This window comes from Equus przewalskii, chromosome 21, assembly GCF_037783145.1.
Source record: "Equus przewalskii isolate Varuska chromosome 21, EquPr2, whole genome shotgun sequence".
Taxonomy (NCBI): Eukaryota; Metazoa; Chordata; class Mammalia; order Perissodactyla; family Equidae; genus Equus; species Equus przewalskii.
The window spans coordinates 38,479,864-38,496,697 of NC_091851.1; the positions used below are offsets into that span (position 1 = coordinate 38,479,864).

The following is a 16,834-nucleotide window of genomic DNA, read 5'->3' on the forward strand; positions in this document are numbered from 1 at the left end:
AGGCCTGCCTCACGCAGCTGGCGTCTTTAGACTGCCTTTGCTTTGCTTCTCCGTTGGGTTCCTGATTTCCTGTGTTTCAGGTCTTCTCCTCATTCCTCTCTGGTAGTTTCGCTACGTCACGGGTGGTATGGTGGACGCATCTCTCTGTCAAGTCATACTGCTCTGGTCTGGCCTGCTTGCCTCCTGGGTCCGCACATAGTTGTCATCCTGGGAGCTCCTCCCTTCACAGTTCTTGTGGAAATTTCCTTTGCCTTTGCCCTCGTATCAGATTTTTTTTCTCTTGTTTATTTTATAGCTTTCTCTTTCTTGGTTTATTTCTTCCCTCAGGTGGAAGACATGCTGCCGTGGATTGCCGAGAAAAGGAGCATGGGAGGGAGAGGTTTTGAGACCTTGCACATCTGGAAGTGTTTTCCTTGTACCCTCTCACTTGATGATTATTGGGCTGGATGTAGAATTCCAGGTTGGAAGTCATTTTTCTTCACAATTTTGAAAGCATCGCTCCATTGCCATCTGCTTTCACTCAATCTGGCAAAGTCTGAAGCCGTTCTGATCACCTTATCCTTTGAAAGTGAACTCTTTCTTTTTCCTGGAAACCTGTAGGGTATTCTCTTTGAGGGGTTCTGGAGTTGCACATTAGTGTGCTTCAGTGTGGGTCTGTTGTTATCATCATGATGAGCACTTGATGGGTCTGGAAGAGTTCCTTGAATTGTTTTTTGATGTTTTCTGTCCTTGTATTTTGTTTTCCCTAATTTTCTATTATTGTGTGTGTTTTTGTTGGGGGGGGTTGGCTTTAATTTCTGGGAGAATTCCCAGTACCTTTATCTCCTGACTCTTAATTAAGCTTATCAATTCTGCTGTCTTGTTTTCAAGTTCCAAATGACATTTTTGTTACATCCTGTTCTTAATTCATGGATACAATATCTTTTCTTATCTTTCTGAGTATATTAGTAATATATGTTTTTTAAGCTTTCTTTTCTTTGCAGTTTATTTCCTGCAAGAGGCGTTTTTCCTGTTTTATTTTTCTCGTAAATCGCTATTATATTAAAGGCTTTCCTCCTGCATCTTGCGCTCAGTGATTGCACGTGCACGATAAAGCGCAGGGGCTTACAAGGCAGCTGGAGAGCTCGGAGCAGGTGGAAGGTGCTGCCTCCTGATCTACTTTTTTCAGAAAATAAATCTCTAGATTTCTGGAGAGGCGCAAGGCAGCAGTCACCCAGCAGCACAGAGGGGTGGTAGGGGGAGGTGGGGGGGGGGACCCAGCTCTTCTCAGACAGCTCCACCCCATCCCCTGCCCTGAATGCCACCTCTCCTTCCCGAGGGCAGCTCTTCTGAGCCTCGGAGGGGATTCTGCGGTGGAACCCAGGCTGGTTCTCTGCATTCTCCACTGCCGGCTTGTGATTGAGCTTTCTCAGACCTGCCAACTACTAATCAGTCTGATTTCCAGCTTCCAAAATTCTGGTGCTGTTGTCTTCTCTCCTGTTTTCCCCTCATGGGTTTGCCTTTCTTTTTTTTGTAAATGTTGTAAAATATACATTACGTAAAATTACCATTGTAACCGTTTTTAGGTGTACAGTTTAGTGGCATTAAGTATAGTCACCTTGTTGTGCAGGTTTATCTTTGAATAATAATAAAATGCAAATTAAACAGGACAGATTTTTACTGTGATCATGGTGATGTTTTAGGAGAGCAGAATGCCCTAAGTATCCCCAGTCCAGCATGAGGCGTGCTGCGCGTCTCCTGTGGTCCAGGCGCCCCCTCTCTCTGACAGTTTGGTGTAATGGGATTTGTTTACCGTCTCCTAGGAAAGCAGTTGGATAGTTTGTTGGCATAAACGTGCATTTTATCTGCTCCTAATCACTGTAGCTTTACAAAGGCTGCAGATGGAACTCCCAGGCGCGACATTCAAGGCTCTCCGAGATCTGGCCTGCCTGCCTTTGTGCTCCCGCCGGCTGGCACTGCCCCCGCCAGCCCACTCACTGTTCCTGCAAAAGGAGTGAGCTCCAGCCCCCGGGCCTTCGCTGTGCTGGCTGTTCCCAACTGAAGCGCCGCCTCCCTTGCTGTCTCCCTGCCCTCTTCCCGTCTTTCCAGCTCCCAGCCCCACGCCACTTCCTCCCACCCCAGGCCTCTGGTTGTTCCTCTTCTGGTTTCCTCCCATGACCTTGCACATGCCTCGGAGTTATCAGCCTGCTTTTCCAGCACTGCCCGGCTCCCTTTGATGTCCCTTTCTGCACTGGGTCTTCCTCGGTGCCTGGCACATGGGCCACGCTCGGTTAAATGTCTGGATGAATTACTGCTGCCAGAGATTTCCAAAGAACTCTTTATCCTTGTTTTGTAGGATATCCGACATGAAGCCAGTGACTTCCCATGTAGAGTGGCCAAGCTTCCTAAGAATAAAAACCGAAACAGGTACAGAGATGTCAGTCCCTGTAAGTATTCACATCGCCATTACTGGTCTCGCTGCTTCCATTGCGTCGGTTCCTCTTGCTGCAGGGCCTCCCGGTCAGGAGCCCTGGGGCTGGTAATACATCGATAGCAGTAGAGGTTTATGACTTGATTGTTTCCTATAATAAACACATTAGAGACTTAGAGAAATGGTTATGTTTCCACCATTGTTGAAGGGTAAGGTTTCAGTTTCTGGAAAATTCAGCTAAGTTCAAAGCACTTTTAACTTTGAGTATTTTCGTGATGAATCATTTTCCTACCAGCTGAAGCAGAGTACAGCGAGCATAATAGAAGCTTTTCTGGATGATTCAGCAACAGTGCTGTTAGACCCAGAGCAGTGTGTTGAAACGTAATGATGCCCTGCACTGGCATGAGGGGTGGGAGCCATTCACCCCTCTACTGAAGATGCAAGTCAGCTGTGCCTATTGAGTCCTCCCCACCCCACCCTACTCGCCACCGCCATCATCACTTTTCTAGCGCTTTCCTGCCATTAGCTCTCATTGTGCCTGTCAGAATTTGTATAAAGCAAGAAAAACTGGAGCTGAGTAAAGGACATGAACTTGGGCTGTCTCTTCTAAGCCACAGAGGACTTTTTGACTCACCTCCAGGGTTTTTAGACGTTGTCACTCACTGAGGGGTTGTAGGTGCCGACATCACCCATGGCGGTGTTATCTGCTGGGGACACAGAAGATTCAGTGGGTTATTCCTCAGACAGGTGCTGCCTGCATGCCGGCTGAAGCATGCCACACCCGCGGCTGCGGCCGAGTCAGCTGTGTGTCCCACCCTGAGTTGTACAGTGCCCGGGTTCCTGGGCGGGAATAAGGATGGACCCAGACTGGGGCCAGGCAGTCTGCGTCTGCCTCCTGCCGCAGTTCCCTGCCAGGGTCACATCTCAGCCTGCTGCTTAGCACTGTGGGACTTTGGGCAGTTTGTTCTCTTCTCTGATCTTCAGTAAAACAGGAGTCACACCAATCTCAGGACTGTATGAAGATGAAATAAAATAACTTCAGCCACTCGGCCCAGTGTCTGGCTCCTAAATGTTGGCCGTGGTTGAGATGGCTGTTAACCGAAGGTACACGCCAGGCACGTCTGAAGTGCAATTCGAGGTCATCGAGCGACACCCGATAGTGCCGCAGCCGCCGGGTAGCTCGCACACTCGAGTTAGCGTGGCTGGGCTGTGGCACCTCATAGGTTTTATTTTAAAAAAAAAAACCTCTCCCCAGGTGATTGTGCTGTGAGCCCTGGCCAGCTGCTCTGAGGTGGCAGGAAGGCTTGCTGTCTGTGTCTTTCACATGGTGCCAGGGGTACCCCAGGCCTCAAGCTCTGCTGTACTTACTCTGAATTAGGCAGTAATGTTGTCTTTAATATGCCTTTGCTACATTTTGATCAGTGCTCATCTAAATGATTTCATGAACCAGTTCATGAACCAGAGATAAAACAGCAGTTATTTCCAGAGAAACAGTTCCCAAACTTTTTCACCCCCAATCTCTCTCCTCATATTTGTCTTTTTCTCCCCTACCTCTACTCTCCAATAGAAAGTCATTTGCTTTTAAGCTTATGAGGGAAATGGGAGAATGGCTCCAGGTGGAAGGTGAGCTCACTGTCTCCCAGCACTTGGAGGGTGAGCTGTTCGCCCAGGCCCCTCAGTGCTGTTTGAACCCACTCGCGAAACCCACCCACGCCGGTCACATAATCTTTTTGAGATCCCTAATCTCCATGACCCACTTAAATATTATCCACGTGTTTCAATTTGTATTAACCATCTCTGATGAGAAACATTATTCCAACTGGTAGCTAATTTTCAAAAACATCTCTTTGGAATCTTTTAGAACAGAAAACCCAAAACTACTCATCCCCATGAACTTCTCCTTCCCACTGGGCTGGGGGAGAGGGTACTGTTTATGGTGGTCACCTGAGTTCATCATCCCTTGTGGTGTACCAGAAATAGGAATACCCACCTGCTCTTGTTAGGACAAGGAAGGTGGCCCCCAGGGAACCATTGCTTTTGTGACACAGTCTTAGTAATTTTTTTTTAAAAAATCAAAAAAAGTGGGGTGGGGTGCTTTTGTGGCCGTGGGACGCTGCCTCAGCGTGGTCTGATGAGCAGTGCCATGTCCACGCCCAGGTTTCGAACCAGAAACACTGGCCGCTTGCAGCGGAGCGCGCGCTTAACCACTCGGTAACCGGAGCAGACTTTCCAAATGAGAGTTTATTTTTAAAAACTATTCTGAAAGCTACATTTAATATACTTTAGATTTTAGATTCAGAGTTTATTTTGTCTAGTTAAACTCTCTTCTAAATATCTTTGATCATGACAGGTTCTGAATTTGAAAGATTTAGAATCAGTAAAGTATATTATACTTGAACTTTTAAAAAACCTTGTATAAAGGAATTCAGAGTAGGACTTCGCACACTGCTGTATACTTGGGTCACTTAATCTTTCCACTGTTAGACATAGGTTAGGCTGAGTTGTGATTACAAATTCTGCCTACCATAGCTCATTGGACCAACTGGAGCTCTGGGGACTAGGTAGAATTTTTGGTGGATTTTGTTTCCTTTTAAAGATTAAAGCCACTATATTTTTTACCCTATTAGAAGTCTGTGTTAGGCATTAGAGAACAGATCCTTTGACACCCTCTCCCCCAGCCTACCAAGTTGGGGGGACGGTAGTAAGTATCATAGGAAGATATGACCTAAGAACAGATTTCCCAAATAGGACATAATCCATGTTTTAGTATATTTTATCTCTGTTGCTATTTGTTGTTAAGTTTCAAACACTTCAAAAACCTTTCTGAAAATCCTAGTGATCCCCATGTTGATGACTAATCTCGGTTAAAACAGCACAGCCTCAGGGAGTGTGAACACCTTTAATGCCACTGACTCACCTTCTTTGCTTTCCCTGTGGGGTGCACTGCCTGTGTAGACCCCCAGGTCCCCCAGGATTATTAACCTCTGAGGTCTGCTTTGCCTTTCAGTTGACCATAGTCGGATTAAACTACATCAAGAAGATAACGACTACATCAATGCTAGTTTGATAAAAATGGAAGAAGCCCAGAGGAGTTACATTCTTACTCAGGTAAACGGATTGCCCGAGGTTTTTACTCCTTTTTGCCTTGCTTGATGTCACCCTGTGAGCGCTGTTATCCATGCTGCAAACAAAACCCGCCACACCCTTGCGAAGGTCAGGTTCAGACAACGCAGGAAAGCAACAAGGAAGGAAAAAATCTTCTTCAGAGACTCTCTTTGGTTATGACACTAGTCTTTTCTGGGAAGTATGACATTACTGGGCTTACAGAAAACAGCATTAAGGTTCCAGAATTGCCTGTGGTCTATGGATGGAGGCAGCAGACCCATGGCTAGAGAAGGCCTGTGCCTGTATCTGCTCTGTAAGGATTCGCCACAGAGCGTCGAGTGCCTCGCACGGATGCCTGAAAGGGTGAGTGGGAGGTCAGGAACAGTTGCCCAGGTGCCATTCAGAATTCCTGGGCATGGTCCTCATTCTTTGGCCCAGAAAAAAAGCATCATTAGATTACAAGAACAAACATGCAACATCCTTTAAAAGTCCCATTGGCTTTTGGCATCTTTGTGGGGAAAAAATCGTAAAAGTGGTATAATAATTGACCTTCTTATGAAATACTTACTGGTATATGACCCAAAGACCATGAGTATCTGAGAATGGGGATAAACGAGTTTCTTTTTAATTAATTTTCTCACGTCTTAATCTGTTACCTGTAAGTTGTTCTGAAGAGTCTAAATTTCTCTCTTTTTTAAATCATAATTTTTGTTTTCTTATTCCACATCAGTTTGGGTTATAGGGTAATTTGAACATTATCATTGTGCTTAATATTTGGAGATGAAAGTGATGATGAAGCCAGAAAGCACTGTGAGCAAAGGCTGCTCTGGGGCAGGGGTCTAGATCAGGGCATGTCCACGTGGCCCTTCTTCTCCGCCCCTTTCTGTCCTGTCCCCAGCTCCTCTCCCTCCATGACCACAGTCGGCCCAGGAGGCTCCCAGGCAAGGTGTAGGACGTCAGCCATGCTGTGTTCAGTCCTGGGGGCCATTGAGTCAACTCTTGGTATACGAATAAGGGGCAGGCCTTTACCAGGCCCTCAGCCCACGGTCTTCCCAGCACTTCCGGGTGGCCTTGGGTGGAATAAGGATGAAGATCCCTGGTGGAGGCAAGCTGCTGGGAAGAGGTTGAGGCAAAAGTGGCTTCTTGAGAACTTCTCTTTTCGGAAGAGTCAAGTCTTACTTCCTGATTTCAGCCACTCAACTTTGGTGTGGGGTCAGGAAACCCGAAGCAGAGAGAAGCAAGGTGTGTGAAGTCCAGGGGAGCCGTAGGAAAGTCATGGAGCCCTTTACACCACTGCCCCTGACCCCTGCCCTGGGACTGACTTGGCACGTCGGAAGTTCTGTCTGTCTTCTCAGGTGGTTCCACACGTGGATCTGGCTGCTCTCGTGGCCTCCCTTTACCCTAGGATTTACGAAAGGAGTCAAAGCAGCCTGACCCCCAAGTTGTAGCCCTGGACAGTATGACTGAAACATTTTCCAAGACACAAAAGCAAGAAAGCCCTGCCTATTTTTTATTTTCATTGTGTTCATGATGTAAGTCTGTAGTCTCACTCTTTGAAGCCAGAGGTGTAGCAGCATAGAGGGTAATGTCAGAGGTGCTGCCTTCTCCTACCCCGTGAAGTGTTGGCTAAGTCTGTGTGTGTCCTTTTAGATCTTATGTGATTTTTAATTCCTCAGGCCCGTTCTAAACTGGGGTGATGTTGGGGAGTAGGGCAGGTGACAGTCCAGTAACTGCTGAGAGTCACAGCTGTGGGAGGGCCGGTGACAGGGCCCATGTGATTCCTGCCTTCCAGGAGCCATTTTTCTGTTAACTGGGGGGAAAGGGATGCACACGTAACCCCTGTTGTCTGGGTCCCTGCTGCACACATGTGTAGAGTGTGGACTTGTTGGCTCAGGCAGCGAGTCCAAGATGAGTTCAGGGAAGAAAGTGGGGAGGCGCTGAGGGCTCTGCGGTCGAGGGAAGTGTGGGGAGGCTCAGAGGGAAACGCTGTCCACAATAAGGAGAACTGAGAGGAAACGAGGTGAGAATGGAAACCATTCTAGAAGTGGTGCTGGCTGGGGGAGGGGACACGCTCTGATGTGTGGGTGATAGATGATGTCCCTTCCAGGCAGCACTGAAAGGTGAGAGAAGCTCAAGGCATCCATACCCCTTGTATCCACTGAACATCTCTGCCCATCGCCAGGTGGGCTGGAGTGAGAGGACCAGCTGCTCGGCATGTGCCCCGCCATGCCCTGGCAATACCATACTCCTTGGGCAGCCTGACTGACCATTTGTGTGTCCACATCTCTGATGTCCCATGGTCCAAGGATGAAGGCTGTCTATGGTCAAGGTCGCCATTATTAATAGTAATAATAATAGCTAACATTGTATTCGGTGTTTACTGTGTTCCAGGTACTGTGGTAAGGCCTTTATATGTATGAACATAGTTAATTTTCAAAACCCTCTGAGTAGGGGCTATGATTAGTCAAGGGAGATGGGTGGAGAAAGTGAGGCATGGAGAGGTGAAGTGACTTGTCCAAGGTCACACAGATGATAAGTGATTGGAGCTGGGACTTGCATGCCAGAAGTGTCGCTGTTGATCATTTCCCCATCCTGCCTCTCGCCGGCCCCTGGTAGTTTTGTCCAGTATTCTCCGCACCCTTTGGGGTGGATCTCAGTGGAGCCCCTCAGCCGGCGAGCCCAAACCAGAAAGCAGAATCAGTGTGTTCTCTCCTCTGTCCGTCAGCCCCAAACCAGCCCTGAGAAGTGGAAATGACCTTTCACTGTGTGTTAGAAAATAGAATTGTGGTTACTCACCACTAGGCAGGGAAAGGTGGGTCCCTGTCCCATCCTCAGCCCCCACTCTGCCTAAAGGCACTGTCATTCCCTCGCCTCTGATGGTGAGCTCACACTGAGTACATTGTTGTGAAAAGGGGCATGTACTTTGTGGATTGTGTGTTTGCAGGGCCCTTTGCCTAATACGTGCGGTCACTTTTGGGAGATGGTGTGGGAGCAGAAGAGCAGAGGTGTCGTCATGCTCAACAGAGTGATGGAGAAAGGCTCGGTGAGTCATGGGTTTATCTACTATTTCTGTCACTGTTTGTACGTCAGTCCATAAGGTTTAATGCTTTTGCCTGAGTTTATTTCTTTGAATTGTTTTTATATTTCTTTCTTTCTTTTTTTTTGGTGAGGAAGATTAGCCCTGAGTTAACATCTGTTGCCAATCTTCCTCCTTTTGCTTGAGGAAGATTGTTGCTGAGCTAACATCTGTGCCAGTCTTCCTGTGTTTTGTGTGGGATGCTGCCACAGCATGGCTTGACAAGCGGTGCTGGGTCTGTGCCTGGAATCCGAACCTGTGAACCCCAGGCCGCCAGAGCAGACGTGAACTTAACCGCTACACTGCTGGGCCAGCCCCAACTTTTATATTTCTTTTACATAGTCTTTTTCATAAGAAAAATTTAAAGAGGCCATATATAAATGCATGTTTATTGTAAACAAGCCAGATAAGTAAGAAAAAAGAGAGAAAAAAGTAAAGTTGCCCTTGACCCGTCGCCCCCCAGAAGGAGTCCCTCTGCAGAGAGTGATGTGTCCTCCTCACACCTGCGGTCCCTGTTCTGCTGCCATTGTGTTACAGAGCTGTACACGCACAGTTTTATTCTGAAAAGAAGTTTCTGCCATATTTGCCTCCTGCCTGCTTTTCTGGCTGGTGTAAGTGCCTCCCATCGACTGAGCCGTGGGAGCGGCTGGACTCTGGGTTCGCTTCTGTAAAACCCTGGGTTCTTGGCTCCTGGTCACACCTCTTCAATGTGGACGTTGTCCGCTTGTGCGTTTACTGCAGGATTTGTGACATCCGTCCTTCCAAGTTCTTTGTAACTCTTAAAGCATACCTGGGGATGGGGTGGACCACAGGCGTACCTTTGTTCAGGCCACCACCCCACGTGCGTCTGGCCCAGTCTCACACCTCTTGCCAGCTGAAAACCCTGCTGGGGCTCCCCGCTGCCCTCCAGGATGTACGTAACGTGGCTGCAGGGCACAGCCTGGTTGGGCCCTGCTTAACCCAGACCCCACTCTCACACCTCCAAGTGCAAACTCCAGTCAGAACAAACTTTTCTTTCAGTTTCTTGCCATATTCTCTTGGCTGAGGCTCTGAATCCCAGTGCCCACCTCACTCCTCTGCTGGGTGTCCTCGATTGCTTCCCTTGGCCCGTCTAGGGCTGGTGCTCTCCCTTCCCACATGTCTCCCTCTGCGGGCTTGCCTGTTAAAGGCCTGTCTCCCGTGTAAGACTGTGTCCGTGTGCAGGGTGCAAGTGTGACCGTCAGCATGGCGAATAGACGCCACGTCCCTGCTGCCCGAGTCCTTCCTCCGCCGCCAGCACCACCAGCACTTCCAGGCTCTCCAGCCTCAGAAGTAGAGGCCCCAGAAGAAGGCGAGCTGAGGACTGTGGAGACCGACAGGAGCGGAGAACGGGGTGTGCTGGCCCTGTGCTCCTGGGCCCCACGGGGCACCGTTCTCACGGCTGTCCTGGCCACTTCGGGACGCACACGTGCCTTCCCTGTAGAATGTGAGGGCTCCACGGAAGCCACGCCTCCAAAGGAAGCCCAGTCGTGGCCCTAGAGAGTAAAAAGGCAAGTGCGGAGGAGGAACACATGGAAGGAAGCCTCAGCAGGGGATGCGAACGCTCAGAGCTGCCCCCGCCGCCCCAGAGGGCGAGTGGTCCTCTCATAGCAGCACTGGCTCAAAACCCGGGGTTTTGCCTGGGACCCCTTTTCTTAAAGGGAAGTATTTATTTGCTCAATAATAATAGATAAAGAGCTTGCCTGGTTGGTCAATTGATGAAATAATGTTTCTTGTCTTAGAAAAAAATTTGTTCAGTGAAAGTGGTTTTTATTTTTTCTGCTTCAGTGGCTTCCTTAGTAAAATGCGAAGTTGCAGATGTGAAGCGAACCCCCCAACACCACTCCTGTCAGCAATTTTGAATAAAGAGACAAAGCGTTAGGTCCCCAGCACGCATCCTCTCCCTCACGGGGAAGGGAGATGTGGCGGCCATGCAGGCGTCAGCTCACCAGCTGCTCAGGCTCTGGGCCTCCGCTCCGCTGACGCTGGGGCTGGCCCGCTCCCAGGGGCTGGCCTGGGCCTTGGAGCATGCGCATCAGCATCCCTGGCCTCCGCCCACGAGACGCCTGGGCACCTCCACCCCCATTTGTGGCAACCAGAAGTGTCTGCAGACATTGTCCTGCATCCCTCAGAGCCATACCTGCCCCCGGTTGAGAACTACTGTTCTAGATGGTATGGAGGGTTGAGAGTTTTAAAGCAAGGCTGACTTATTCAAAAATCATGGATGGTAGCATTTGCTTTTTATTTATTTGTGTGTTGCTAAAAGCTCAGGTAAAGCCTCTTTGCTATTTGCACGTGGCTTGCTATAGCTACTGTTGTCATAGTCCAGCAGAGAGCAGTGTCCTGGCGCTGTAGCTCCTGTTCCTCACCAGCCTTCCTCAGTGTCTCCCATCCCAGGCTGACCGTAAATGGACCACAGATCCATGGTGACGACCTTTTCCCTTGGGTTGCCGTGTTGGCCGTGAGGAAAACATGATTGGTTGGTTTTATCATAGTTCACTGCAGTAATGTGACAGTGGCCCCTGTTTTCCTTTGTAACTACTCTTTCTCCTCGGTCATCTGGGCGTGCCAATTGGCATGAAAAGCAACATATGCTACGAGATTCTTGCAGTTGCCTTGGGATCAACATTTTCGATTCGGCGTCGGCATCAGCACTGCCGTGAGGGCTGACTGGGAAAATCCAGCAGAAACTGCAGCATCCTGTGTGCTCAGCTAATCTGATTACAGGCTGGCTGCGGCCCGTGGGGAAAAGCAGCCTGCAGAGTGTTTGCATTTAGTGCATACTTGTTTTCTGGTTTCCATCCTTCACCAAATAGTGTAGGATGTCCCGCTCTTATTTTTGGCAAACCTGCCTCTTACCCTTTTGGGACCCCATGCTTCCTGGAAAACAGTTGTGCAGACAGTGATTGTGTGGTTAGATTGGGGTCATCCAAGCGGCTAAAGTTCTCGTTGGTTTGGTTTTAAAATTGCCTTGAGACTGTGATTGTGGAGTGCGTACGTGTATAAGGGTTGGGGTTGTTGTTGAGGCAGGGGAAAGAAACTAGACGAGCGTAACTTGTCCTTACAGAAGCATCACCATGTCTCTCCTAGAGCCCCGAGTAAAGATGCCGTTTGGTTTCAGGTGCTTTGGTGCCCAAGGCTCTGGGCTTCTGTCACTGGTACTCAAGCCTGGTCCAGCTCTCTCCTGCTCTGCCTAGTTCTCTCTGTTCGTCGTTCTTTCAGAAAACTGAGTCATCCGTCACAGAGTCACCCCAGATGACTTGCATAGATGTTTTTTCAGATTGCCTGGCTGTTTGTTTCAGAAGGCCCCAGGACACGCTCTCTCTCACACGTCCGCCTTCATGGTGGTAACGGCAGCTGTGACAGACACCAACGTGTTGGCATTGCCACATTGCTGTTTGGTGCCAACCCAAGACGTGCCTCTGTTTGAATCCTCGTGAAGACCTGCTTTCTAGTAAAGTCAGTCTCCTTTTCAGGTCGGGATGTGCCACTGTAATAGGCTAGCAAGAAGAGCGATCTTGGGCTTATTTTTTTGTTTTATATTCTGTGTTTAAAACAAAAATTTCTACAGGAAATGATAGAGAGCAGAGCGGGGCACGTTACTGTAGATGCCTAAGAGTTCTTAAAAATAAATATCAGTTGATTGACACCTAGTGTGTGCCAGAATTCCTCAGTTGCAGAGTTCCAAAGTCGTGGTCTTACCCGGATTACGGAGGTTATTAGGCTTTTTATTTGGTTTTGAAAGTGAGTGCCTGCCTGCTGGAGGTGGCGTTGAAGACTCGGCCCGCTGCCTGGGAGACGGGAACACATGGCCTCTGCTTCGGCAGCCGCTGGCCTTTGCCCCTGCTTCGCTTCAATCTCCCTCTGCTTGCTGCATTGGGTGCCCACCCCGGTGCCTGCCGGGGCAGTCTCTTTATTTCTGGGGTCTTAAGGCATTACACAGGTGTAATTATTTGAAGTGTAGAAATAAATGCATGCTTTAAGGGTCTTCAGAAGCCTTGCCCTCAGCTGCCCCACCCACTGTGGCTAAGCATGGGATCTTGCCGTGTCATTTGTTCTTCCGTGTCCCGAGTGGCAGAATTGCCTCAGTGCCGACAGATGGGCCCCACAGCAGGGCTTCATCTCTGCAGCTCATCATCAACGTAGGGAAGTGACGAATGGAGCTGGCCAACACTTTCAGACAGGCCTGTGGCCAGGGTCTTTAGAAAGCCCTCTTGCCTTCTGTTTGGGGACCGTGAGTATGGTGCTGTGTTGGCGTCACACTCTGGTGTTGCTTGATTTGTTTCTCTCCTTTTGCTTTTGTGTTGTTTCTGGGCCGCGGGCAGCTTCAGTAGAGCAGGACTGATGGGCATTGGTGGTTCCATCTCCGCCGCCTTGAGAGCCTCCTGGTTCCTGTGTCCCAGATGATGCTGCCAGTTCCTGGCCTGCTGCCAGGCGGCTGTGGTCTGGGCCTCCACTGGCTCCTCCGCTGCTCCTCTGAGACTGGCTGCTTTGCAGGCAATGGCTGAGAAATCCTGGTTATCCTTTAAAACACGCCTCTGTCAGAGGCCACTTCTTCCTTAGAGCCTTCCCTGATCTCTCTTGCCCTGTAACCTCAGCCGGCCTTTTCGAAACCTTTACTTCCTCTGAATTCCCATGGCACATCCATAGCGTTCCCCCAGCCGCCTTGTCCCTGCTGGGCGTGAGCAGTCTATCCTGACACAGGCCGGTCCTGGAGGAGCTGCCTCCACCTACTGTGGCATTTCAGGCACCATCGTGCTTTGCCCCAGAGGAGCTAATGCAGTGGATGAGTGCATGTTGAATTCTGACTGTCTTGAATTTGTACCATTTACCAAAGAGCTTTTCACACGCTGATAGTTCGTTTGCTGGAAGTCTGACGTCTTTGAGGTCTCCTCTGTCAGGGCGTGTCGTCCGTCCTTCTGGCTCAGCGACCTGGCGGCCAGCCCCCATCTGCCTGTTGCCTTCGTCCAGAGCAGTCAGAGCAAGCAGAGATGCCTGGGTAGCTGCTGCAGACACTTGGCTCAAGCAAAGTATGCCACAGACTTGAGTCAAATTTTCTTTCTTAAACTCTAAACTAAACCAAATCTTTGGGAGTTTGCCTGCTTTAAAGAAAAAGCTAGTTACATTTAAATCAAGACCATCAAGTAGTTTCTGAAATTATTAAAGTAGAACTTTGGAAGTATTTTTCTGAAGTGAACCAACCAGAATGAATGGGCAGGTGGGACCATGGGTGGTCCCGAGCTGTGGCGGAGCCCTCCCCAGGCCTTCTCTGAATGGTAGTCTGCATTCGACCCCAGCCCTTCACCCGTCCGAAGGGTTTCACCTGCATTCTCCTCTAGTCTTGTTTTCCATTAGCCTGTTATTTTCCCAGGGTAGGGGGTATACACCATGCTACCAGCCCTCAGCAGGGTCTTGGTGATCTTTGAAATGGCAACATAAAGTAGGTTGTGAGAGACTAGACCTGTGTGCAGTCTGGCTTCACTCATCGATGAGAAGGAAAGGGTCGGACCTCGAGGTGCCTCATTGCCTGCAGAACCGGGGAGCAGCTGGCTTGCAAGTCTGAGCCCCGCCTGCACAACTCACTCTGGCTGGATCTTCACGCGCCCCTCCCGTCTCCCCTCCAGGCAGAAGGTTATGCTGCTGGTGACGTCCAAGGTCAGGAAACCCTAGGCCTTCAGGTTATCATGAAGTTCGTGGAAGGTACTCTGAACCTCCTGTCATAGGAAAACAGTGCATTGCTCACAATAATTCCTGTTCTTTTCTCTCCTAGTTGAAATGTGCACAGTACTGGCCACAAAAAGAAGAAAAAGAAATGATCTTTGAAGACACAAATTTGAAGTTAACGTTGGTCTCTGAAGACGTTAAGTCGTATTACACAGTGCGACAACTGGAATTGGAAAACCTTACGGTGAGTGTGGCCTGCACCAAGTGCCTCCAATGGTTACTCGCGGATGGGTCCACTCCCTTGGGTGGTATTGCCTAAGGCCAGTTCCTTGAGTTTTGTGTGCCCTGAGCAAGACGTGGCTTGGGCACTGTGCTGAGCAGAGCTTAGCTGCCGCTTGCTAGGGGACCAGGGTGCTGGGGGCGCAGCGGGCTTAGGTCCTCCGTCTCCGTGGAACTCTCTCTCAACTTCAACACCTACTTAACACCAGTGCTCAAGGAAAAGGGAGTTTCCCACCTAAAACTTACCTGTTCCTGCCTTTGCATCTGTGGAGGGACCAAGGGGCGGCCTGCAGGGGAAATCCCAGCAGAGCGTGCTGCCTTCCCTCACTGTCCCCAGGCTCTTTAGACAGCGGCCGGGAAGAAGGGCCCTCCAGCCCAGGCTGGCTGCTTTCATAGCCAGGGTAAGTTTTGTAGGTGAGGTCTTGGGTTTATTTGTTGTGGGAAGGATTTGTAACACCAGCTGCTGGCTGTCATTAAGGGTGGTCTTGGAATGTGACAGGGCACTGTGCAAAGCAGCAGCACCCCGGAAGGCCCTGCCTGTGAAGATTCTGAATAATTCACCCAAGCCACCACTGAGGAACCATGCCAGTACTGGGAACTGGGGAGGGGAGCTCAAGGCGGCTCCTAGGGCGTCCTCAGACACGGTCGTCGGCCACTACACTCTGGAACCCAGCCAGCTTGATTCTTGGCTGCCGTATCAAACTGTCAGACTTTGGGCAAGGCATGTCACGTCTCATGGAGTCTCGGGTTCCTCTCTGTCAAATGGGAGGGGTGACGGATGTGAAGTGTGGGAGCAGGAGCCAGCTCAGGGTGCGCACGCAGGAAGGGTTGGCAGGCCCCAGCAGGGAGAAGGAGCTGGGGCCACTCAAGGAGCAGTGCAGGTGAACCGTCCAAGCGAAGGTGGGGCGCTGGTAAGGCCGCGGTGGGGCTCTGGGCTCTGGTGAAGAGTAAGGTCTCTTCCGAGCTGTGTTCACATCTTAGTTTTCAACTTACTGCTCGGTAGTCATCGTGACTCCTGCTGTTGAATCAGTGGTTGAAGTAAGGTGGCGGACTTCGCACAGATCACTGCACAGGAGAGAAGAGGTTAAGACCATGTGGCGTCTGAGGAATGCCATGGCGCAGGGGGTCTGAGTGCCCTCTGCTCTCCGGGACAGTGCTGGAGCCAAGCCCTGCCGGCCGCGCGCAGAGGCCTGGGGCCTGATCGATGGAGGCATTTCAGAAATAACCTTGACGGTGTGTTGGAATGTGCCTGGAGGATCATGGAGTAGACTTTTTTTAATGCTTTTTAGCATTGCAAGCGTGGCATGTTAAGAATGACTTCTGGTAAATGCAAGGAAGTTTCTCCTGCTCGTTGAGGGAGACGGACTTGGGGCCGAGCAGAAGATGTTGATGCTGTTCGCGTGGCGGGGCCCGCGCAGCTGCTCAGAGGCTGTGATGTTAGGAGAAAGTGTTCGCGCTAGCAGACTTGGTCTCTAAAATGTCTGTTCTCAGACGTGTGTCTCTGTTCAAGCACAGGTCTGGAGTGAATTCCTGGAGAAAGAAGCAGGCAAGTGTGAGGGGAGTCTAAACAAGAGATAACCCACACCTTTTTAAGGACTAAAAGAAAGACTGAGCTTTTGGCATGTTTTCTTATTGAGTTTTTTAAAATATATTTGTAAGTGCTTTTCTTGCTCTAGAAAATAGAAGAGGCATTTCTCTCTTAAGATATTAAAGTATAAGGAGATCATTTCCTAAGGAGGAAAGGGTGGAATCGCTTAGTGTGATCCCATAAGTCATCCTCCCGTCATATGCGGGGGCCCCCGGGTCTGCAGGAACGTCCCAGGGTGTGGCGGGCTGGTGCGGGTTGAATGTGTGCATTCCTCGCTAGTGTTAGGTCATTGGTGTTTATCACAGGTATGGTGGCTGGTACAGTAGCTCGTTGTGGACCTTTGCCAAACGAAGGGAGACACTGTCGCTATTCAGGCCTCTGTGAAGCCTTTCGCCATCAGCTGCTCTCCAGGTGACCTGGGCACTGAGCTGGCCCTTGGCGGTGCCAGCAGGAGACCCTCAAAGCTGGCAAGGTGCCCGTGTGTGGGCTTCTTCCTGTGCCCACTTCACAGCTTGCAGCCGTTGCTTCCCCAGGGACTGGTTCCCACTTACCGTGCGCTCTTAGCTTGCGAGGGTCTGGGCTCCCCTTCTCCCGGTGAGCACTGCGTTCTGATCATTGCTCCTGGGGACTGCTGTGCCCCTGGGAGTGGGCTCTTAGAGGCTCAGAGTAAGGAGCGGAGCTGGAAACAGCACGA

General features: G+C 50.0%; 1 protein-coding gene across 4 annotated transcripts in view; it reads left to right on the plus strand.

Annotated features, from left to right (window-relative positions):
- The window catches only part of PTPN1 (protein tyrosine phosphatase non-receptor type 1), a 62,545-nt gene that overhangs the window by 37,216 nt on the left and 8,495 nt on the right, over positions 1-16,834 (plus strand). For all 4 annotated transcript variants that reach the window (XM_070589449.1, XM_008534745.2, XM_070589448.1 and 1 more), the window contains exons 2-5: positions 2,336-2,426; positions 5,418-5,518; positions 8,460-8,558; positions 14,380-14,517. In XM_070589449.1, the coding sequence (XP_070445550.1) occupies positions 2,336-2,426; positions 5,418-5,518; positions 8,460-8,558; positions 14,380-14,517 (429 nt within the window). The remainder of the gene's footprint in view (positions 1-2,335; positions 2,427-5,417; positions 5,519-8,459; positions 8,559-14,379; positions 14,518-16,834) is intronic.